Source organism: Triticum aestivum, chromosome 5A, assembly GCF_018294505.1.
Source record: "Triticum aestivum cultivar Chinese Spring chromosome 5A, IWGSC CS RefSeq v2.1, whole genome shotgun sequence".
In the NCBI taxonomy this organism is placed as follows: domain Eukaryota; kingdom Viridiplantae; phylum Streptophyta; class Magnoliopsida; order Poales; family Poaceae; genus Triticum; species Triticum aestivum.
The window spans coordinates 557185345-557208332 of NC_057806.1; the positions used below are offsets into that span (position 1 = coordinate 557185345).

General features: G+C 45.4%; 2 protein-coding genes across 4 annotated transcripts; both read left to right on the forward strand.

The window, feature by feature from the left end:
• The first annotated feature begins 14902 nt into the window (after nucleotides 1-14902).
• Nucleotides 14903-17759, forward strand: LOC123104742 (pentatricopeptide repeat-containing protein At5g41170, mitochondrial). 3 transcript variants are annotated; one of them, XR_006450504.1, is made up of 3 exons: nucleotides 14903-17242; nucleotides 17397-17489; nucleotides 17571-17759. XR_006450504.1 is itself a non-coding variant. In XM_044526615.1 (2 exons), the coding sequence occupies exons 1-2, from the start codon at nucleotides 15096-15098 to the stop codon at nucleotides 17401-17403; spliced, it is 2154 nt and encodes a 717-aa protein (XP_044382550.1). In that variant the 5' UTR covers nucleotides 14903-15095; the 3' UTR covers nucleotides 17404-17615. The 3 variants fall into 3 exon arrangements, 1 of the variants encoding a protein (XP_044382550.1); XR_006450503.1 differs by having other exon boundaries at nucleotides 17590-17721; XM_044526615.1 differs by having other exon boundaries at nucleotides 17397-17615.
• On the forward strand, nucleotides 17403-20098 carry LOC123104743 (protein DETOXIFICATION 41). The gene is made up of 9 exons (XM_044526616.1): nucleotides 17403-17489; nucleotides 17590-17897; nucleotides 17987-18531; nucleotides 18616-18702; nucleotides 18804-18860; nucleotides 18945-19183; nucleotides 19265-19383; nucleotides 19496-19582; nucleotides 19687-20098. Exons 1-9 carry the CDS (start codon nucleotides 17417-17419, stop codon nucleotides 19765-19767), a joined length of 1596 nt encoding a protein of 531 aa, XP_044382551.1. The 5' UTR covers nucleotides 17403-17416; the 3' UTR covers nucleotides 19768-20098.
• The last annotated feature ends 2890 nt before the right edge of the window (nucleotides 20099-22988 follow it).

Consider the following 22988-nt stretch of genomic DNA (forward strand, 5'->3'; position numbering starts at 1 on the left):
TCAAGAGGTAGCAAGAAGGATTTCTGGCGCCGTTGCCGGGGACATTCGCGCCAAGTCAAGTCAAGATTTGACTCCCAACAGCGACTCATTTCTGGTGCCAGTGCCATGTCAAAACATACCAAGTACCCATCACAAACTCTTATCCCTTGCATTACATTATTTGCCATTTGCCTCTGTTTTCCTCTCCCCCACTTCACCCTTGCCGTTTTATTCGCCCTCTTCTTATATTCGCCTCTTTTTCCTTCCTGCCTTCTGTGTTCTCGTTCTTTTTGCAATCTGTTGCCAACATGTCTGAAACTGGGGAGGTTATCGTTGATAAGGATAATAATATGGAAAATTTTGATGCTATTGATGACCCTCTTGAAAATCCTACTATTTTACACAATAAAAAGTTTCGGATTGGTAGCGGTAATATTATTGGAAGGGAGTTATTCAAGATTTCTTTACTTGTGCCGGGGCTTTGCCTTCTATGGGTAGTTCTATTCTTCATAGAACTAGTAGTCTTGCGGATGCTATCGCCATGCTTGTAGTTGAACATGAAAGGCAATTTATGCACATCATCCTTGCATACAAAGGATTTTCCTAGAAATTTCTAATATTGAGCATTCTTCTGTTAAGCATGCTGCTACTATCTTTTTGTCTCATGAGTTCAGATTTATAATAAGATAGGCCAAAGAAATCTTTGTGCACTATAGGGTGGATGCTGGCCGTCCTCCCATAGAGGCAATCCTCTTTGATCAAGAGGAAATAATGTGTTTTCAATCTTTAGACTATGTTGCTTTTAATGAGAACCTTAGAAAAAAGTCCCTACCAATGTTGTAGTTGATAGAATTTCCGAACTTAATGATAATTTTGCTATTCGAAATAATGAGCTAGGATATTCTCTCGAGTATATGCTCACGAAGTTTTGTCAAAAGAATGCTTATAATAATGAATTGGTTGTGCAATATGAAGGCCCAAAGGAGGAACTTATACCTCCCAAAATTGATCTTGGGGACTTATGTCCCATTAAATTTAGCCCTTTTGATTACTTTTTCTTGCCTCAAAGAAAACTTGCTGCTGAACGTAGAGAATATGAAATGAGTTTTTGTGATCTATCCTATTATTATAGCTAGGGGCGTTAAACGATAGCGCTTGTTGGGAGGCAACCCAAATTTATTTTTATCCCTTGATTTTTCCTCCTGTTTAGTAATAAATAATTTATCTAGCCTCTGTTTTGGTTGTGTTTTTTGTGTTTAATTAGTGTTTGTGCCAAGTACAACCATTGGGAAGACTTGGGAAAGTCTTTTTGATCTTGCTGTAAAAAATAGAAACTTTAGCGCTCACGAGAATCACTACCATTTTTATTTGGAAGGTGATAGTTAGTTCATTATTTTTCTAGATGATTAATAGATAAATTCCTCACTTCCAGAAATTTATTTTAGAAATTTTGGGGTTACAGAAGTTGCGTTAGCTACATATTACTACAGACTGTTCTGTTTTTGACAGATTCTGTTTTTCTTGTCTTGTTTGCTTATTTTGATGAATCTATGGATAGTAAAAGAGTTTATAAACCATAGAGAATTTGGAATACAGTAGTTTTAACACCAATATAAATAAAGAATGAGTTCATTACAGTATCTTGAAGTGGTGTTTTGTTTTCTTTCGCTAACGGAGCTCACGAAATTTTCTATTTTGAGTTTTGTGTTGTCAAGTTTTCAAGTTTTGGGTAAAGATTTGATGGATTATGGAACAAAGAGTGGAAAGAGCCTAAGCTTGGGGATACCCATGGCACCCCAAGGTAAAATTCAAGGACACCAAAAAGCCTAAGCTTGGGGATGCCCCAGAAGGCATCCCCTCTTTCGTCTTCGTCTATCGGTAACTTTACTTGGAGCTATATTTTTATTCACCACATGATATGTGTTTTGCTTGGAGCGTCTTGTATGATTTGAGTCTTTGCTTTTTAGTTTACCACAATCATCCTTGCTGTACACACCTTTTGAGATAGACTCACATGATTTGAAATTTATTAGAATACTCTATGTGCTTCACTTATATCTTTTGAGCTATATAGTTTTTGCTCTAGTGCTTCACTTATATCTTTTAGAGCACGGTGGTGGATTTGTTTTACAGAAACTATTGTTCTCTCGTGCTTCACTTATATTATTTTGAGAGTCCTTTAGAACAACATGGAAATTTTCTATAATATAAAAACTTTCATATAAGTGCATTTAATACTATGAGAAGTTTGATACTTGATAATTGTTTTGAGATATGGAGATGGTGATATTAGAGTCATGCTAGTTGAGTAGTTGTGAATTTGAGAAATACTTGTCTTGAAGTTTGTGATTCACGTAGCATGCACGTATGGTGAACCGTTATGTGATGAAGTCGGAGCATGATTTATTTATTGATTGTCTTCCTTATGAGTGGCGGTCGGGGACGAGCGATGGTCTTTTCCTACCAATCTATCCCCCTAGGAGCATGCGTGTAAGACTTTGTTTCGATAACTAATAGATTTTTGCAATAAGTATGTGAGTTCTTTATGACTAATGTTGAGTCCATGGATTATATGCACTCTCACCCTTCCACCATTGCTAGCCTCTCCAGTATCGTGCAACTTTCACCGGTACCATGAACCCACCATATACCTTCCTCAAAACAGCCACCATACCTACCTATTATGGCATTTCCATAGCCATTCCGAGATATATTGCCATGCAACTTTCCACCATTCCGTTATTATGACACGCTTCATCGTTGTCATATTGCTTGCATGATCATGTAGTTGACATCGTATTTGTGGCAAAGCCACCGTTCATAATTCTTCATACATGTCACTCATGCATCATTGCACATCCTGGTACACCGGCGGAGGCATTCACATAGAGTCATATTTTGTTCTAAGTATTGAGTTGTAATTCTTGAGTTGTAAGTAAATAAAGTGTGATGATCATCATTATTAGAGCATTGTCCCAAGTGAGGAAAGGATGATGGAGACTATGATTCCCCCACAAGTCGGGATGAGACTCCGGACGAAAAAAAAGAGTCCCAAAAAAAGAAGGCCCAAATAAGAAAGAGAGAAAAAGAGAGAAGGGACAATGCTACTATCCTTTTCCACACTTGTGCTTCAAAGTAGCACCATGTTCTTCATATAGAGAGTCTCCTATGATATCACTTTCATATACTAGTGGGAATTTTTCATTATAGAACTTGGCTTGTATATTCCAATGATGGGCTTCCTCAAACTGCCCTAGGTCTTCGTGAGCAAGCAAGTTGGATGCGCACCCACTTAGTTTCTTTTGTTGAGCATTCATATACTTTGAGCTCTAGTGCATCCGCTGCATGGCAATCCCTACTCACTCACATTGATATCTATTGATGGGCATCTCCATAGCCCATTGATACGCCTAGTTGATGTGAGACTATCTTCTCCTTTTTGTCTTCTCCACAACCACCATTCTATTCCACCATAGTGCTATATCCATGGCTCACGCTCATATATTGCGTGAAGATTGAAAAAGTTTGAGAACATCAAAAGTATGAAACAATTGCTTGGCTTGTCATCAGGGTTGTGCATGCTTTAAATATTTTGTGTGGTGAAGATAGAGCATAGCCAGACTATATGATTTTGTAGGGATAACTTTCTTTGGCCATGTTATTTTGAGAAGACATGATTGCTTAGTTAGTATGCCTGAAGTATTATTATTTTTATGTCAATATTAAACTTTTATCTTGAATATTTCGGATCTGAACATTCATGTCACAATAAATAAAAATTACATTGAGAAATATGTTAGAAAACATTCATGTCACAATAAATAAAAATTCTTCTTTTATCATTTACCTACTCGAGGACGAGCAAGAATTAAGCTTGGGGATGCTTGATACGTATCCAATGTATCTATAATTTCTGATTGCTCCATGCTATTATATTATCTATTTTGGATGTCAATAGGCTCTATTTTACACTTCTATATCATTTTTGGGACTAACCTACTAACCGGAGGCCCAGCCCAAATTGTTGTTTTTTTGCCTATTTTAGGGTTTTGCCGAAAAGGTATATCAAACGAAGTCCAAACGGAATGAAACCTTCGTGAATGTGATTTTCTCAACAAACGTGATTCGGGAGACTTGGAGTGGGCGTCAAGAAACTATGGAGGAAGCCATGAGGCAGGGGGCGCGCCTACCCCCCTGGGCGCGCCCTCCACCCTCGTGGCCCTCCGTTGCTCCACCGACGTACTTCTTCCTCCTATATATATCCACGTACCCCAAAACATCCAGGAGCACCATGAAAACTTAATTCCACCGCCGCAACCTTCTGTACCCGAGAGATCCCATCTCGGGGCCTTTTCCGGAGCTCCGCCGGAGGGGGCATTGATCACGGAGGACCTCTACATCAACTCCATGGCCTCTCCGGTGATGTGTGAGTAGTTTACTTCAGACCTACGGGTCCATAGTTATTAGCTAGATGGCTTATTTTCTCTCTTTGGATCTCAATACAAAGTTCTCCTCGATCTTCTTGGAGATCTATTCGATGTAATCTTCTTTTGCGGTTTGTTTTTAGAGATCCGCTGAATTGTGGGTTTATGATCAAGTTTATCTATGAACAATATTTGATTCTCCTCTGAATTCTTTTATGTATGATTGGTTTATCTTCGCAAGTCTCTTCGAATTATCAGTTTGGTTTGGCCTACTAGATTGATCTTTCTTGCAATGGGAGAAGTGCTTAGCTTTGGGTTCAATCTTGCGGTGCTAGATCCCAGTGACAGGAAGGGAACCGACACGTGTTGTATTATTTCCATCGAGGATAAAAAGATGGGTTTTATATCATATTGCATGAGTTTATCCCTCTACATCATGTCATCTTCCTTAAAGCATTACTCTGTTCTTATGAGCTTATCACTCTAGATGCATGCTGGATAGCGGTCGATGTGTGGAGTAATAGTAGTAGATGCAGAATCGTTTCGGTCTACTTGTCGCGGATGTGATGCCTATAGACATGATCATACCTAGATATTCTCATAACTATGTTCAATTCTATCAACTGCTCGACAGTAATTCGTTTACCCACCGTAATACTTATGCTCTTGAGAGAAGCCACTAGTGAAACCTATGGCCCTCGGGTCTATCTTCAATCATATTAATCTTCCAACACTTAGTTATTTCCTTTGTCGTTTATTTTACTTTGCATCTTTATTTCTCTTTATCATAAAAATACCAAAAATCTTATCTTATCATATCTATTAGATCTCACTCTCGTAAGTGACTGTGAAGGGCTTGACAACCCCTTTATCGTGTTGGTTGCGTTCTTATTTGTTTGTGTAGGTGCGTGGGACTTGAGCGTGATCTCCTACTGGATTGATACCTTGGTTCTCAAAAACTGAGGGAAATACTTACGCTACTTTGTTGCATCACCCTTTCCTCTTCAAGGGAAAACCAACGCAGTGCTCAAGAGGTAGCAGCATCCAAACCCCGTGATATGATACGCTCTATCACACATAAGCCTCCTTATATCTTCCTCAAAATAACCACCATACCTACCTATTATGGCATTTCCATAGCCATTCCGAGATATATTGCCATACAACTTTCCACCGTTCCATTTATTATGACACGCATCATCATTGTCATATTGCATTGCATTATCATGTAGTTGACATCGTATTTGTGGCAAAGCCACCAAGCTTAATTTTTCATACATGTCACTATTGATTCATCGCAATCCCGATACACCACCGGAGGCATTCACATAGAGTCATATTTTGTTCTAAGTATCGAGTTGTAATTATTGAGTTGTAAGTAAATAAAAGTGTGATGATCATCATTAGAGCATTGTACCATGTGAGGAAAGGATGATGGAGACTATGATTCGCCCACAAGTCAGGATGAGACTCCGGACAGAAAATAATAAAAAGGAGGCCATAAAAAAGAGAAAAGAAGGCCCAAATAAAAAAATGAGAGAAAAAGAGAGAAGGTACAATGTTACTATCCTTTTTCCACACTTGTGCTTCAAAGTAGCACCATGATCTTCATGATAGAGAGTCTCTTATTTTGTCACTTTCGTATACTAGTGCGAATTTTTCATTATAGAACTTGGCTTGTATATTCCAATGATGGGCTTCCTCAAATGCCCTAGGTCTTCGTGAGCAAGCAAGTTGGATGCACACCCACTTAGTTTCTTTGATGAGCTTTCATATATTTATAGCTCTTGTGCATCCGTTGCATGTCAATCCCTACTCCTTGCATTGACATCAATCGGTGGGCATCTCCATAGCCCATTGATTAGCCGCGTCAATGTGAGACTTTCTCCCTTTTGTCTTCTCACACAACCTCAATCATCATATTCTATTCCACCCATATTGCTATGTCCATGGCTCGCGCTCATATATTGCGTAAAAGTTGAAAGAGTTTGAAAAGGCTAAGTGTGAAACAGTTGCTTGGCTTGTCATCGAGGTTGTGCATGATGGGAGCATTTTGTTTGACAAAATGAAGCGTGGCCAAACTATATGACTTTGTAGGGATAAGTTTTCTTTGGCTATGGTATTTTGATAAGACATAATTTCTTGATTAGCATACTTGGAGTATTACTATTTTTATGTCAGCAATAAACTTTTATCTTGAATCTTTCGGATCTGAACATTCATGCCACAATAGAGAAAAATACATTGAAGAACATGCTAGAAAGCATTCCACATCAAAAATTCTGTTTTTATCATTTACCTACTCGAGGATGAGCAGGAATTAAGCTTGGGGATGTTGATACGTCTCCAACGTATCTATAATTTTTGATTGTTCCATGCTATTATATTATCTGTTTTGGATGTTAATGGGCTTTATTTTACACTTTTATATTATTTTTGGGACTAACCTATTTACCCAAGGCCCAGTGCAAATTGCTGTTTTTTGCCTATTTCAGTGTTTCGCAGAAAAGGAATATCAAACGGAGTCCAAACAGAATGAAACCTTCGGGAGCGTGATTTTTGGAACAAACGTGATCCAGAGGACTTGGAGTGGACATCAAGCAACGAACGAGGAGTCCACGAGGCAGGGGGGCGCGCCTACCCCCTGGGCGTGCCCTCCCCCCTCATGGGCCCCTCGTGGCTCAACAGACCTACTTCTTCCTCCTATATATGTTCACATACCCCGAAAACATCCAGGAGCACCATGAAACCCTATTTCCACCGCCGCAACCTTCTGCACCCAAGAGATCCCATCTTGGGGCCTTTTCCGAAGCTCCGCCGGAGGGGGCATTGATCACAGAGGTCCTCTACATCAACTCCATGGACCCTCCGATGATGTGTGAGTAGTTTACTTCAGACCTTCGGGTCCATAGTTAGTAGCTAGATGGCTTCTTCTCTCTCTTTGAATCTCAATACAAAGTTCTCCTCGATCTTCTTGGAGATCTATTCGATGTAACTCTTTTTGCGGTGTGTTTGTCGAGATCCGATGAATTGTGGGTTTATGATCAAGTCTATCTATGAACAATATTTGATTCTTCTCTGAAATCTTTTATGTATGATTGGTTATCTTTGCAAGTCTCTTCGAATTATTAGTTTGGTTTGGCCTACTAGATTGATCTTTCTTGCAATGGGAGAAGTGCTTAGCTTTGGGTTCAATCTTGCAGTGCTCGATCCCAGTGACAGAAAGGGAAACGACACGTATTGTATTGTTGCCATTGAGGATAAAAAGATGGGGTTTATATCATATTGCTTGATTTTATCCCTCTACATCATGTCATCTTACCTAAGGCGTTACTCTATTCTTATGAACTTAATACTCTAGATGAATGCTGGATAGCGGTCGATGTGTGGAGTAATAGTAGTAGATGCAAGCAGGAGTCGGTCTACTTGTCACGGACATGATGCATATATACATGATCATGCCTAGATATTCTCATAATTATTCGCTTTTCTATCAATTGCTCAACAGTAATTCGTTCACCCACTCTTGAGAGAAGCCACTAGTGAAACCTATAGCCCCCGGGTCTATTTTCCATCATATAAGTTTCCAATCTATTTTACTTTGCAATCTTTACTTTCAATCTATATCATATAAATACCAAAAATATTTATCTTATCACTATTATCTATATCAAAACTCACTCTCGTAAGTGACCATGAAGGGATTGACAACCCCTTTATCGCGTTGGTTGTGAGGTTCTTATTTGTTTGTGTAGGTACGAGGGACTTCCGTGTGGCCTCCTACTGAATTGACACCTTGGTTCTCAAAAACTGAGGAAAATACTTACGCTACTTTGCTGCATCACCATTTCCTCTTCAAGGGAAAAACCAACACAGTGCTCAAGAGGTAGCACTGGCCTGTGTAGCGAGGGGCGTCCCTGGCCAGGTAGAGCAGCATGTGTGCTAGCACGGCACGGCCCATGTATTTAGCGTGTCTGGCTGGGTTGTGACGTGCCTGACCCGTTTGAACCAGTACGGGCCGGGCCAGCCCATTTGGCCAGGTTTGGCCACATTATTATGTTTGATTTCATGTGAAATCAGAAGACTGCACAATATTCGATTATGTTACTATGAATTTAAACATTCTATGCAGGATAGTATATGCTACAAAAATAATCTGATGTTCCTAAACCTTAAGCCTCATTTGGCTCCCATCAATTGATCAGGTGGCATAGGACACAACTATTTTTTGTTGTAACCTTCTAATATGACTATGTGATACTATTTGGCCCTATGCTTGAATGGGATTGTACATTTGTTGACACCACATTTTGACATGAAAAACCCTGGAATTAAAATGTTCTTCGAATCATCGAAATGAACAACTTTGCTATTTGCGTCATCTCCATCCGAAATTTTATGCATCCTCGGAGGCCAAAGCAGTGTTGTGGAGCAGAGAAAAGAAACCAGTCTAACCGAATCTGTTTACCTAGTAGAACTGGGTCAAACCCGAGAAGAGCTAGAGGTTAGCCCACCGTAACTGGGACGGACCCGAGAAGATCCAGCTGTTAACCTAGAATAATCTGGCCCAGCCCGAGAGTGGCCGGTATATTGGTTGCTTCAACCAGATTTATATTGATATCATGGGGCATTTTTTGGCATCGACGACCTCAAATCTAGTGGTAATGTTGGTGTATCTGCTAGTGCAGAAAACCCTAAGTTAACTTTACCTATTTCATCGTTGCCCCATGTTGTTGAATTCTAATCCTAACCAGACCAATCAATTTGTGGCTGCACCTACATTCCCTAGTCCTAGTATGAGCTTGCCTAATTTATCACACCATCCATAAACACAAGCATGTTTAGTCATCTGTCGAATTATGGATCAGTGTCCACGCCACAAGGTGCACCTTAGCTAGTACTCATGTCGCTTCTATGCCATAACCAAGCATCTGTGTCTACCTCAGATCTAATTTTAGAAAAATTAAAGAAGAATTTGCACAAGATGTTTCGAGAAACTTTTAGAAACGAGCCGAAAGTAAGAAATCGTGTGTACCAAAAGCTTTATCCGAATGCTTCGATGCAGTTTTGTACCCTTATGATTATAAAGGTCTTGATTTTACTAAATTTGGCTGTGAGGGTACAAAAATAATTTTCGAACACATTAGTCAATATCTAGCACAGTTGGCTGAAACATGTTCCATCAATGAACTGAAAAGTGTGCTCATTTTCTTTGTAAAAGACCAGGCATGGGGCATGGCGCATAAACTACTTATACACTTTCAGTGGTTGTCCTCTCCACACCTGGCAACACAACATTTACTTTAGGCACGATAACTGGTGCATCAAAGGTGCGTCCTTCCCGGTCCTCTCATGCTAGGAAAAGGTCGTATCAGGCGGGGGTCGTCCTTGTGCCATCCGGACCTCATATCCATCATCACCCATCGACAAAATTGAGAAAGACCATTAGATATGTCGTCCTCGCGCCTCTTTCCTATACTTCATGCGAAACATTTTATCCGACGAGCCAACTCCACCACTATGGGTAGCAAGCATCTACCATCCATAAACACAAACCACACTTCTCCTCTTTTTTGCATGGAAAAGGTGGGTTTTATTCCTTAGAAACAGAATTATAGTCAGCTAGTACAACATGAGCAACACTGTCTGGCACCCGGCGCAACCAACAAGCGGTGCTACCACCAGATCTTCCTATAGTAGCTAAACTATGAGCAACTCTATTTTGATGACGCTCAATTTTCAACGGAATAAACCCACACGACTCCAGAGTTTTCTTGATTTCTAACATGAGATGACCGTATGCAGAACGGTCCAGCGAGTCATCAGTCAGTGCAGCAACAACCATTAGTGCAGCAACAACCATCCAGTTATCGGATTGGATCACAATTGGAAAATCCAACCGTTGTATACAAATTGACAGTCCTTCAAGAATAGCACTAATCTCTGCTTCAAGTGCGTCTTTGCAGTTAAACAGGTACCGGCAAGCCGAGAAAATAACCTCCCCCTCGGCATCCCTAAGCACCATGCGGGATCCAACTAGTCCTGTCTCCTTCACAAATGATCCATCCGTAGATAGTGCAACCCATCCTATGGGAGGTTTTGGCCAAGGTGCACGTTGAGCATTAACAGGAGCCGAGGTGACCACCTGTTCATCCATGGACATTTTTCCTTTAACAATATCATCGATGTTGTACTTCTGGGCTTGATCGAATGAAGATAGATAGCTGCACAAAAAGTCTTTTGTGATCTCAAGGGGTGGAATGACTTTGTGATGTAGTTGGTCATTCCGTAAGGACCATATACGCCAAAGCAACATGATTATCATGGTGCGTATCTTCTCAGTCCTATTAGCAAGCAGGGACATTAACCATTCCGACCCCGTGTTGATTAGCTCATCATTAGTTGGTAGTGGCCACACCTGTCTCATCGTATGCCATACCAAGACAGAACCTGGACAAGTTATTAACGCATGAAATGAGTCATCCTTAGCATCTCCGCACAGCCAGCAAGTTTCAGAGTCGCTGATGTGATGCTTTGCTTTGCATGCAGCAGTAGCCAGCGTGCCTACCGATACTTTCCATGCAAAAGTACGCATTTTATGTGGTACTCGGGCCTGCCACACCCAATTCCAACAGGGGCGATCCCCCTCGGGCCTAGAGCTACTAGCTCCTTCGTTGTGACACTGCATGTGCTCCTGCATCGCCCAATGGTAGGCTGTTTTGACCGAGAATTGCCCAAACTTTCCCGGAAACCATGCAAGAAAATCATCATCATGGCTGGGTGAAGTTCGAATACTCCGTATCACTTGCACGTCCACCGCCCAAAAATGTTCAATGAGAAGATCAATATTCTAGTTACCTCTATGATCAAGAAACTCAGAAACTCTGTTAAGTCGACATCTCCTTTTTGGCGTAATTCGTTTTAGCGAAGGCCCTCTAGGGATCCATGGATCTCGCCAAGTCCTGATACTATTGCTGTTACCCACTTTCCATATCATACCTTTTTTCACCAGCTCTAGCCCATGTTCTATACCTCTCCAGACAGCAGAAGCATTGCCAGTAAACACAGTGTCCACCAAGCTACCAGAAGGGTAATATTTGGCACACAACAGTCTCGCGACTAGACTTCCAGGGTGCTCAATTAATCTCCACACCTGCTTTGCTAGGAGAGCTTGGTTAAAAGCTCTCATGTCCCTAAAACTCATTCCACCCATAGCTTTGGGTAGTATCATTTTATCCCAAGCAAGCCATGCCATTTTCCTCTTTCCATTCTCCACACCCCACCAGTATTGCCTTATCATGCGAGTCAGGTCATCACAGACTGGCATGGGCAATTTAAAAACACTCATGACATATGTAGGTATTGCTTGTGCAACCGCCTTAATAAGAACTTCTTTACTTGCCATGGACATATACCTCTCGCTCCAATCCACTAGCCTCTTACTCAACTTGGCTTGAAGTGGTTCTAATTTACCTTTGCTCATTCTCCCTTCTGGGACTAGAAGACCCAGGTACTTTGGTTCAAATACTTCCTGAGTAACTCCCAATATACTTTTAACTTCATTTGAGATCGTCGTTGGGCAATTGTCCGCAAACAAGATGGAACACTTTGTCGGGTTAATGAGTTGTCCCATAGCCTCCGCATATGTGTTCAACACCCCTTTGACAATTGTCGCTTGGTCAGAACTCTCATGAAAGAAAAGCAATGTATCATCTGCAAACAGAAGATGAGAAATATCTGGAGCTCTTCTACATATCTTCAACTCTTCTAGGCCATCATCATGAATTGCTTTATGTAACAAGGACAATAAAGCATCAGCCACAAAAAGAAATAAAAAGGGTGGCAAAGGATCACCTTGTCGAAGTCCCCTTGTCGGTGTAAACTGGGACAACAATTTCCCATTAAACTTGACTGAATACTTCACTGATTTAACACATTCCATGATACGGCTCACCCATGTGCCAGAGAAGCCCCACTTCAAAAGAGCCTTCTCCAAGAAATCCCAATCCACACGATCATAAGCCTTCGAAAGATCTAACTTGTACGCGCAATAGTTCTGACTTTGATGAGCAGATTGGATATGATGTATACACTCGAAGGCAATTATTGTATTATCAGTGATAAGTCTCCCAGGTATGAAAGCACTTTGGTTCTCCGAAATAAGGTCCGCCAGTAAAGGACACAGTCGGTCTACCAAACATTTGGAAACAATCTTATATATGACATTACAAAGACTAATAGGTCTAAAATCCTTCAGGTCAGCCGGAGAATTTACCTTAGGGATAAGAACTATAGCTGTGTCATTAATTCCTGCGGGCATCTTCCCGGTTACAAAAAATTCCAGTACAGTTGTTGTAATTTCCTCCTTCAATACGTTCAGTTACGCTGAAAAAACCTTGCCGGGAAGCCATCCGGTCCCGGCGCCTTAATTGGACCAATTTGGAACAACGCATCCGCCACTTCCTTCTCTGTAAAGGGCGCATCAAGCAAATCATTCATCTGTTGTGTAACTTTTGTATCAATGCACCCTAATAGAGCCTCACATGACAAAGTAGGATCCCTGGTGTACAACTCCTGAAAATAAGAGCTGGCCATGCGCTCCATATCACTAGGAACAGAACTCCAAGTACCATCACTTTTACGCAGGCGCCGGATATAATTCTTTCTAGCTCGCCATACTGCCTTTCTATGGAAATAATGTGTGTTCATGTCCCCCTCCTTTAACCAAGCAATGCGCGAGCGTTGATGCCACAACATCTCCTCGCAATACAAAAGTTTGTCCAGAACAAACATCTTTTCTTTGATCACCGCTTTCTCTGCATTATTTAATTGCAAATCCTCTAGTTCTGTTCGCAAGCGTTCAATCTGTTTAGATACATGACCAAAGTGCTCTCGACTCCATTCCTTCAATTCTGTCTTAACTGTTTTGAGATTGGCAGCAACCTCTCCTAAGTTGCTAGCTTTCTTTTTAGACCAAGCATTAGCTATTACTCCGGGAAGAGCAGAATGCCTTTCCCACATAATTTCGTATCGTGCACCACTTCTCTCTCGAGTGTCCGGTTCCTGCGGTTCCATCTGGATCAACAACGGTGCATGGTCCGAAACTGGCGACACAGGATGTCACACTCGAGCGGCTGGGAACAAGTCTCTCCAAGCCTCATCCGAACACCCACGGTCTAAACGTACTTGGACGTTCCTATTGCCGAACTGATTGTTATTGTATGTGAAAGGGACTCCCACAAATCCCATATGCATCAACTCGCATACTTCCAAACAATCACGAAATGCCTCCATCTAAGCCGGGCTACGCTGTGTACTCGAAAGATGTTCATGCTGCCACATACATTCATTGAAGTCTCCACATACAAGCCACAGATCATTTGAAACCCCTCTCAACCTAGTAAGGTGATCCCACATGATCCTTCTATTCTCCACCCGAGGTTCTCCATAAATGAATGTAACCCGCCATTTTTTATCTATACCAAGATCAAATACGTGTACATCTATGAATCTTGCACAAGCCTCCAGAACTGTCACCTGGAGCGTCTCCTCCCAAAACAGACCAAGTCCACCACCTTTCCCAACTGAATCAACATCTCGAAAGCCACGGAGCCCAAGTCTCCATCGCAGTTTCTCCACTTTTACAACAGCCTGTCTCATCTAGCAGAGAAAGACAAGTCGGGGTGAATTAGCCCTAACAAGGGCCAGTAAGTCACGAACTGTCCGACGGTTCCCCACGCCCCGTCAGTTCCAAACAAGGTGATTCATTGCTACCGACAGTACTCCTCCAAAGAGCCCGTCGATATGCTAAGATTGTTCTTCTCCTCAAATTGAGTTTTTGCTCTCTTGCTATCTTGGCTGCTTCGGCGCAGCACACCTTCTTGAAACAATCCCAAAACAAAACCAAATCTCTGTCCAGGCTGTCCGGATCAGCGGCACCTGCACGTACTAACCATACAATCACAAGCAGCCACTCCAGCAGGACAACACAACAACGCAAAGACTCTGATGGTCCGCGTACTGGAAAAAACACTAGACGACCTGAAGGAGCCGGCTAGGAAATCGATAAAACGTCCAGGCATGAAGCTGCGTTCATGGACGGGACGGAGAAAAGCAGCTGATTTGATGAAGCAAATTGGCTGGAGATGATTACGATCGCCCTACCGCCATGCGGCCGGAGGGGTCGGAGAAGCGGCGGCGTCAACGCGGCCGCCGAAGTGGCGGCCGGCGGCGGCCGCGCACGCAAGACCTAGATCGCCTTTTTTGTCGCCACAGCCCACATACCGGTTCGCTGATAAACCACACTTCTCCTCAACCATAATTACGTAAGCAACAAATATGAAGACTCTAAGTTTCAGCATCATTTCAACAGATTCGCTCCATAAGCATTTGGAGGCCGTCAAATATGACGATTTGGCTAGAGTTGCTCTTAAAAAACAAGACAAGGGTGGAGCCAGATGAAAGAGCTGAAGATGGAGAAGCCTGGTATTTCAAAATCATACGACTACTGGACATTGTAGCAAAAAGGCTACGTGGGCTGCCCTGACGCTGTGAACCCACACAGCTTGCTCCGGCCCATCCATCGTCGGCGAGTGACCTGCCGCCCGCCGCCGCCGCCGGCACCCTCCGGCCATTGCCAATCGCCGTCCTAACCACCAATCGCATTTCCTCCCGCGCACGCGAGCGGGCGCCATGGCTGGGCATCTAAGCAAAAAACCATTTCTCATCCTCCTCCAACCCCGCCGCCTGTCCACCACCGCCGCATCTTCCTCGGCCGCCGCGGGAGAACTCGCCCCCGCGTGCGTCGTCAAGGAGATACCCCACGACGATGACCTCGCGGAGGAGTCGCGCAGCCGCCTCGTGCGCGACACCTGCAAGCTGCTCGAGCTCCGGGGCTCGTGGACCCCGAAGCTGGAGGCGCAGCTCCGGCACCTGCTCCGGGTGCTCTCCCCGCCGCAGGTCCGCGCCGTGCTCCGCGCGCAGGCGCAGACGGACGCCCGCGCCGCGTTCGAGTTCTTCCGCTGGGCCGACCGCCAGTGGCGCTACCGTCACGCACCGGAGGTGTTCGATGAAATGCTGAGCCTCCTCAGCCACACCAGGCTCCACGACCCCGCCCGGCGCGTCATGCGCCTCATGATCCGCCGCCGCATGAGGCGCGGGACGCAGCAGTTCGCGCACCTCATGCTCTCGTACAGCCGCGCGGGGAAGCTCCGCTCCGCCATGCGCGTGCTCCAACTCATGCAGAAGGACGGGTGCGCACCTGACATATCGATATGCAATGTGACAGTGAATGTGCTTATTTTTGCCGGGCGCATTGACAAGGCAATAGAGTTTGCTGAGCGGATGCGCCGTGTTGGGGTCGAGCCGGATGTAGTCACATACAATTGCCTTATCAAGGGGTTATGTAGTGTGTGGAGGGTTGTTGAGGCGCTAGAGATGATCGGTGTAATGCTGCAAAATGGGTGCCCACCTGATAAGATTACCTATTATACAGCCATGGGCTTCTTGTGCAAGGAGAAGAGGGTGGCAGAGGTGCGGGGTTTGCTTGGGAGGATGAGGAGTGATGCGGGTCTATTTCCAGATCAGGTCACATATAACATGCTTATCCATGTGCTTGCAAAGCATGGGCATGCAGATGAGGCGTTGGAGTTCTTGAGGGAGTCAGAGGGGAAAAGGTTCCGTGTTGATGAGGTTGGATATAGTGCAGTTGTGCACTCTTTCTGCGTGAATGGGAGGATGGCTGAGGCAAAGGAGATTGTAAGTGAGATGATCTCAAAAGAATGTCACCCTGACGTTGTGACATATAGCGCAGTTGTTGATGGGTTCTGCCGGATCGGGGAAATTGATCAAGCAAGAAAGATGATGAAGCATATGTATAAGAATGGCTGCAAGCCAAACATAGTCACGCATACTGCGCTGTTAAATGGTCTCTGCAAAGCTGGGAAAACTTCAGAGGCTTGGGAATTGCTAAACAACAGTGGAGAGGAATGGTGGACTCCCAGTGATATCACATACAGTGTTGTAATGCATGGGTTTAGAAGAGAAGGGAAACTAAAGGAATCATGTGATGTCGTCGCCCAGATGTTGCAAAAGGGTTTCTTTCCCACTACTGTGGAGATTAACTTACTGATCCATGCGTTATGTAAGGAAGGAAAGCCAGGGGAGGCCAAAGACTTCATGGAGCAGTGCCAAAGCAAAGGTTGTACCATTAATGTTATCAACTTTACTACTGTAATTCATGGATTTTCTCGGCAGGGGGATTTGGAATCAGCACTGTCTTTGTTGGATGACTTGTATCTCAGCAACAGGCATCCAGATGTTGTAACTTATACTGTTGTTGTGAATGCTTTGGGAAAGAAAGGTCGGCTGAAAGAAGCGACAGAGCTTGTGAAGAAAATGCTTAATAGAGGAATTGTCCCTACACTTGTTACATACAGGACAGTGATACATAGGTACTGTGAGAAGGGTACAGTGGAAGAATTACTCGATCTACTGGATAAGATGTTAGCAAGACAAGAGCTTAAGAGTGTATACAATCAGGTCATCGAGAAGCTATGTGCATTAGGTAAAATAAATGAAGCTTACAGTCTCCTCAGCAAGGTACTGAGAACTGCCTCACAGAGAGACGCTCAGACATGCCACATTCTGATGGAGAGTTTTCTTAATAGAGGTCTCGCAGTTCAGTCAAACAATGTGGCGTGCCAGATGTTTCAGAGAAATTTAATTCCTGATATTAAATTGTGTCAAAAAGTTGACAATCAGCTGACCTTAGAGAAACAACAAACTTCTGGAAAGCTTATAGTTAAGTTTTTAGAAAGAGGTCTTCTGAAACAAGAAAAGTAAGCTATTGCTGTCTGACATTTTGATGTATCATGTATTTATTGGCAAGAATGTTTAAGATTTGATCTGATTGTTAGAAACAGATGCATAAATACTGGAAAGCTTACTCACTTTCTTCTACCTAAAACTGACAGATTTTAGTTTTGTGTTCAGTTGGTAACGTTTCATGCTTCATGCTCATACCCCTGCACCTGTCACCAACTTATTCACAACCAGTCAATAGACTGGTAGGTATGGAACCTGAAGGTTAGTTAGCTGCAACTACTGAACAGTACACATGTTCATGCATATATCAGCATCACAAGGGTTTGGTCCATAATGAACTAGACTGAGTGAAACACTTAAGGGGAGGAGACAATGGAGGGAGATGGCGACGCTGCGACGGCGCCGTTGCTGGACTTCATCGATGACCAGTCAGCCGCCTCGGAGGAGCTGCTGCGGCGGGAGCCGGTGCCATTCGACGTGCTGTCGCGGCTGGCATTGTGGGAGGCCGGCAACCTGTGGCGCATCTCATGGGCGTCCATCCTCATCACGCTCTTCAGCTTCACTCTCAGCCTCGTCACGCAGATGTTCGTTGGCCACCTTGGTGAGCTCGAGCTTGCCGGGGCCTCCATCACCAACATCGGCATCCAGGGCCTAGCCTATGGCATCATGGTAACTAGCTGCGCTCGTTCTTGCACTATGTAGTATAGTCCTTTGTGCTGCTTAGAAACGACGTCTTCTCACTTGTATGCGGAATGCAGCTTGGCATGTCGACTGCAGTGCAGACTGTGTGCGGCCAGGCCTACGGTGCGAGGAGGTACAGGGCGATGGGTGTTGTTTGCCAGAGAGCGCTCGTCCTCCAGTTTGTGACGGCCGTCGCCATAGCTTTCTTCTACTGGTACTCTGGCCCATTCCTGCAGCTCATTGGGCAGGCTGAGGACGTGGCTGTGGCAGGGCAGCTGTATGCTCGTGGGCTGGTGCCACAGCTGCTCGCGTTTGCACTCTTCTGCCCGATGCAGAGGTTCCTGCAGGCTCAGAACATCGTCAACCCCGTAGCGTACATGGTGCTTGCTGTGCTGGTCTTCCACATCTTCATCTCATGGCTCGCTGTGTTCGTGCTCAGCTTTGGCCTTCTCGGTGCGGCTCTGACTCTGAGCTTCTCTTGGTGGGTGCTCGTGGCGTTGACCTGGGCGTACATCATCTGGAGCCCAGCTTGTAAGGAGACGTGGACTGGGCTGTCCATGCTTGCTTTCAGAGGCCTCTGGGGATACGCCAAGCTCGCCTTCGCGTCGGCTGTTATGCTAGCGTGAGTAAATTTATCAGCCATTTCTAGTTAACTGTTTGGTAGTTCTTGCTTGTTTATGTCTTGCGTTGTTGTGTTCTTTGTCAGGTTGGAGCTCTGGTACGTGCAAGGATTTGTGCTTCTGACTGGCTTCCTCCCCAACTCAGAGATTGCTCTTGATTCACTCTCTATCTGGTACGCCACTCCATGATTCAGCCCAAGTTTAATGTCTGATCGTATCTTCATATTCACACATAAGACATAACATGCATCGCTATCTCTTTGACTTGTTTCAGCATCAACTACTGGAACTGGGACTTCCAAATCATGCTTGGTTTGAGCTATGCGGCCAGGTCAGTGCAAATGAACGAGACCTACCAGGATGTATACCCATTTTGCCCGTGCTGATCAAACATTTGCATCAATGTATTGTGCAGCATTCGCGTCAGCAACGAGCTTGGCGCTGGCCATCCAAAGGTCGCGAGGTTGTCGGTCATGGTGGTCGTCATGGCGAGCATCGCCTTCAGCATTCTCGCCACGATTGTAGTCATGGCCCTTAGGTACCCGCTGAGCACCCTCTACACAAGTAGCACGACGGTGATCGAGGCCGTCATCGCTCTGATGCCATTGCTGGCCATCAGCATCTTCTTGAATGGGATCCAGCCAATCCTCTCAGGTACACCTGAAATTTTGTCAGAGATCATACAGTACCTAGTTTGCATTGACCAAAGGAACTAAACTCCTGGAATCTCTGCAGGAGTCGCGGTCGGGAGCGGGTGGCAGGTCATAGTTGCCTATGTCAACGTCGGGGCTTACTACATCATTGGGCTGCCGATTGGATGCGTCCTAGGGTTCAAAACAAGCCTGGGAGCAGCTGTAAGCTAATTAGCTTCCCACCCTAATTTCATCTTCAGTTAGTTAACCTCTATCTTGCAACATATTTTTCCAGAGGTCTGATGATCAGTTGCATCTGTTTGTGGTAATTCAGGGGATCTGGTGGGGCTTGATCATAGGGGTCGCGGTCCAGACGGTGGCTCTGATCGTCATCACGGCCAGGACCAACTGGGATAGCGAGGTGGGCTCGCTCTCCTCCCATTCCATGCATGATTATTTCAGCTGAATCTTCTGTTTCTCCCTGTGCTCATGACAATGACACGGCTATGTCATGTATGTGCTTAGGTTGAGAAGGCGATCCAGCGACTGCGGCGCACCGCGGCAGACGAGGGCGGCGTGCTGGTGGTCGATGATGATGACGTCTGATGACCGGTTGGGGGCTCTGTTTGACGACCATTGTTTGCAAGGAGCACTGTCCAGGAGTAGTAGCTAGGTGCCGAACTTTACCAAGTGGCTATAGTGCCTTTCGGTTTGTGCAATAAGTTGAAACTCAGATGATGGACTTGTAGTAGTTAAATGGTTAATTATCCCTGGCTGCTGGACAAGAAATGGTTTGATTTCTTTGAGCTCTTACACTTTGATGATGCCCCCAGATTATTGAGGTCGATATGGACCCTGCTGGTCAGCCTGAGGTGGTGCCATGGGCCCCGTTTGTCAGCACCAGCATGTTGTGGGCTGGTGGTTTTTTTGTCTGTAGGGAATCCGCTACATTTTTCTTGAATGTTCATAGGACATGTGTCTACAATCCCTAGAAATTCAGATCCGAAATCAAAATACATATGAAAAAACCAAAAGAAAAATCTGCATGAATGAATAGTGTTTGAAAAAGACAAGCACGAAATTACACTATTCACACCTGAATCGTGTCTTCGAATTTGATTCGGGACGCCGTCATCGTCTGATCTGGGCAACCGGACCTTGGGTATTCGAGTAGAACAGTGGATTGATTCTATCACACAATTACAACATGGTACAGCAGGTTTACGTAGTGGAGAAGCCCGGAGAGGTAGGCACGCAGGCCTGGGCTGCGGTTAAGATCCTAGAAACTAGGGCTGGACGTGCTAGATGTGCCATACTGTTACAACACAAGAGTTACATGTTAACACCCTCCTCAACTGGGACGCCATTGGGTAGGATGTTCAAGCTGGATCGAAACTCGGTAAACACCAAGGATGGTAGCCCTTTAGTGAAGACATCCGTGAACTGTGAGCTGGATGGTACGTGAAGCACACGGGCCTCACCAAGAGCGACGCGGTCGCGCACAAAATGTAGATCAATCTCAATGTGTTTTGTGCGTTGATGCTGTACCGGATTGGAGGCAAGGTATGACGCACTGAAGTTGTCACAGTAGATGATAGTCGCGCGTGACGGTGGTCGCCAAAGTTCATGAAGCAACTGGCGGACCCAGCAGGACTCGGCAACGCAGTTGGCCACACCTCGATATTCAGCCTCGGCGCTGGATCGGGAGACTGTAGGCTGGCGTTTGGAGGACCAAGAGATCAAGTTCTGCCCAAGAAAGACGCAAAATCCTGAGGTAGATTTGCGTGTGTCCGGGCAACCGGCCCAGTCGGCATCGGTATAAGCAAGAAGATCCAAGGAGGAAGACCGATAGAACTGGAGACCGTTGTGAGAAGTGTCGCGAGGTAGCGTAGAATACGTTTGACTAAGAGCATGTGGGACTCCCGTGGTTCATGCATGAAGAGGCAAATTTGTTGGACGGCGTAGGAGATGTCCGGGCCGAGTGAGTGTGAGGTATTGGAGAGCACCAGCGATGCTCCTGTAGGCAGTGGGATTGGTGAGCGGTGGACTAGCACTAGCGGATAGTTTGGACGTGGTGTCGATGGGGGTGGACACGGGTTTACAGTTCAACATGTTGGCGCGTTGGAGAAGCTCAAGCGTGTACTGTTCCTGGTTCAAGAACAAGCCGGCTGCGTTGGGTGTCACATAGATGCCAAGGAAATGATGGAGATCACCCAAGTCAGACATGGAGAACTCCCGTTTGAGGGAGTTGATGACGCAGTGGAGAGTGGTAGGCGTGCTAGCGGTTAAAATGATGTCGTCCACGTAGACCAATAATTAAGCAATGGAGGATCCATGAGTGAGAATGAACAAAGAGGAGTCACTTTTGGAGGCATGAAAACCAAGGGTGAGGAAAAAGGTTTGAAAGCGATGAAACCACGTGTGGGGAGCCTGCTTAAGGCCATAGAGGGACTTACGGAGGAGGCAAACGTGATCCGGATGAGAGGGATGGAGGAAGCCAGCCGGTTGGGCACAATAGACAGTCTCCTTGAGATCCCCATGAAGAAATGCGTTTTCACATCAAGTTGATGAATTGGCCAGGAGCTTGACACGACGATGCTCAAGACCACCCGGACGGTGGCCGGTTTTACCACGGGGCTGAATGTTTCCCCATAGTCCACACCCTCCTTTTGTGTGAACCTGCGAATGACCCATCGCGCCTTTTAGCGAGCCAATGTACCGTCAGTGTTGAACTTGTGGCGAAATATCCATTTGCCCGTGACCACGTTGACACCTGCAGGTTTGGGAACCAAAGACCAAGTCGAATTCTTCATTAGAGCATTAAATTTGTCACGCATTGCTTGTAGCCAGTTGGGGTCTTTGAGGGCGGAGTGATAGGTGGGGGGAATGGGTGAGATGGTAGAAGACATGGCATCAGCTAGAAATAAGCGCCGGGGTTGACAGAAACTGGTTTTGGCTCGAGTTCGCATTTTATGAGAGTTAACAGGAGGTGCAACAGGGAGTGCATGAGGCGGGATTGGTAGAGCTGTGGTATTGGCTGACACGGAAAACGAGGGAGATTTGGTGGGGCTCTGGGTGGGAGAATCGGTAGTGGGCGCGGGATCCGGAGTGGATGCGATGTCAGATGCGGCAGGCGAGCGATCCGAGGCGGATGGCGGGGCAGGCACGGGATCCTGAGGTGACGGGGGGTGGGAGCCGCGCGTGGGAGACCGAGGCAGGTGGGGCTGGCCGTTGGATGGTGGACGCGTGGTGGTGGGGGCGGAGTGGTAGGGTGAGTGGGTTGGCGGGATTGGTGGAGACCGAATCTGGCCTGGGTGGTCGGGTGGGTGGGATCCGTCCGAGGTAGGTGGGTCGTTGAGATTGGGAAAAGGGCAGATCTGCAGTGGGAGACGACCGGGATTTTCTGTGGCAAGGGAGGGCGGCGCAGGTGGAGTTGGCTCGTATGGAAAGGTGGACTCGTAAAAAATAACGTGACGAAACACAATAACGTGGCGAGACGCGAGGTCATAGCATCGATAGCCTTTGTGTTCTAGTGGATAACCGAGAAAAACACACCGTGTAGAGCATGGAGCAAGCTTGTGGGGTGCCATGGCGTAGAGGGCAGCCAAAAACGCGTAAATGATCATAGGTCGGGTGAATGCCATGAAGGAGAAAGTATGGAGTGGAGTAGTGAACCGCACGAGATGGTCGACGATTAAGGAGGTAGGTGGCGGTGTGGAGGGCTTCAACCCAAAATGGTGGTGGCAAGCTGGCTTGGATGAGGAAGGTACGAACAATGTCGTTGGTGGCTCGGAGAAGGCGTTCGGCTTTGCCATTTTGCGGGGAGG

Bases quoted from the DNA above. Each gene is read 5' to 3' on its own strand.
- LOC123104742 (XM_044526615.1), top strand. From the start codon at position 15,096: ATGGCTGGGCATCTAAGCAAAAAACCATTTCTCATCCTCCTCCAACCC.
- LOC123104743 (XM_044526616.1), top strand. From the start codon at position 17,417: ATGCTCATACCCCTGCACCTGTCACCAACTTATTCACAACCAGTCAAT. The intron at 19,384-19,495 runs GTAAGCTAATTA...GTGGTAATTCAG, and splicing joins AAACAAGCCTGGGAGCAGCT to GGGATCTGGTGGGGCTTGAT. The intron at 19,583-19,686 runs GTGGGCTCGCTC...GTATGTGCTTAG, and splicing joins GGACCAACTGGGATAGCGAG to GTTGAGAAGGCGATCCAGCG.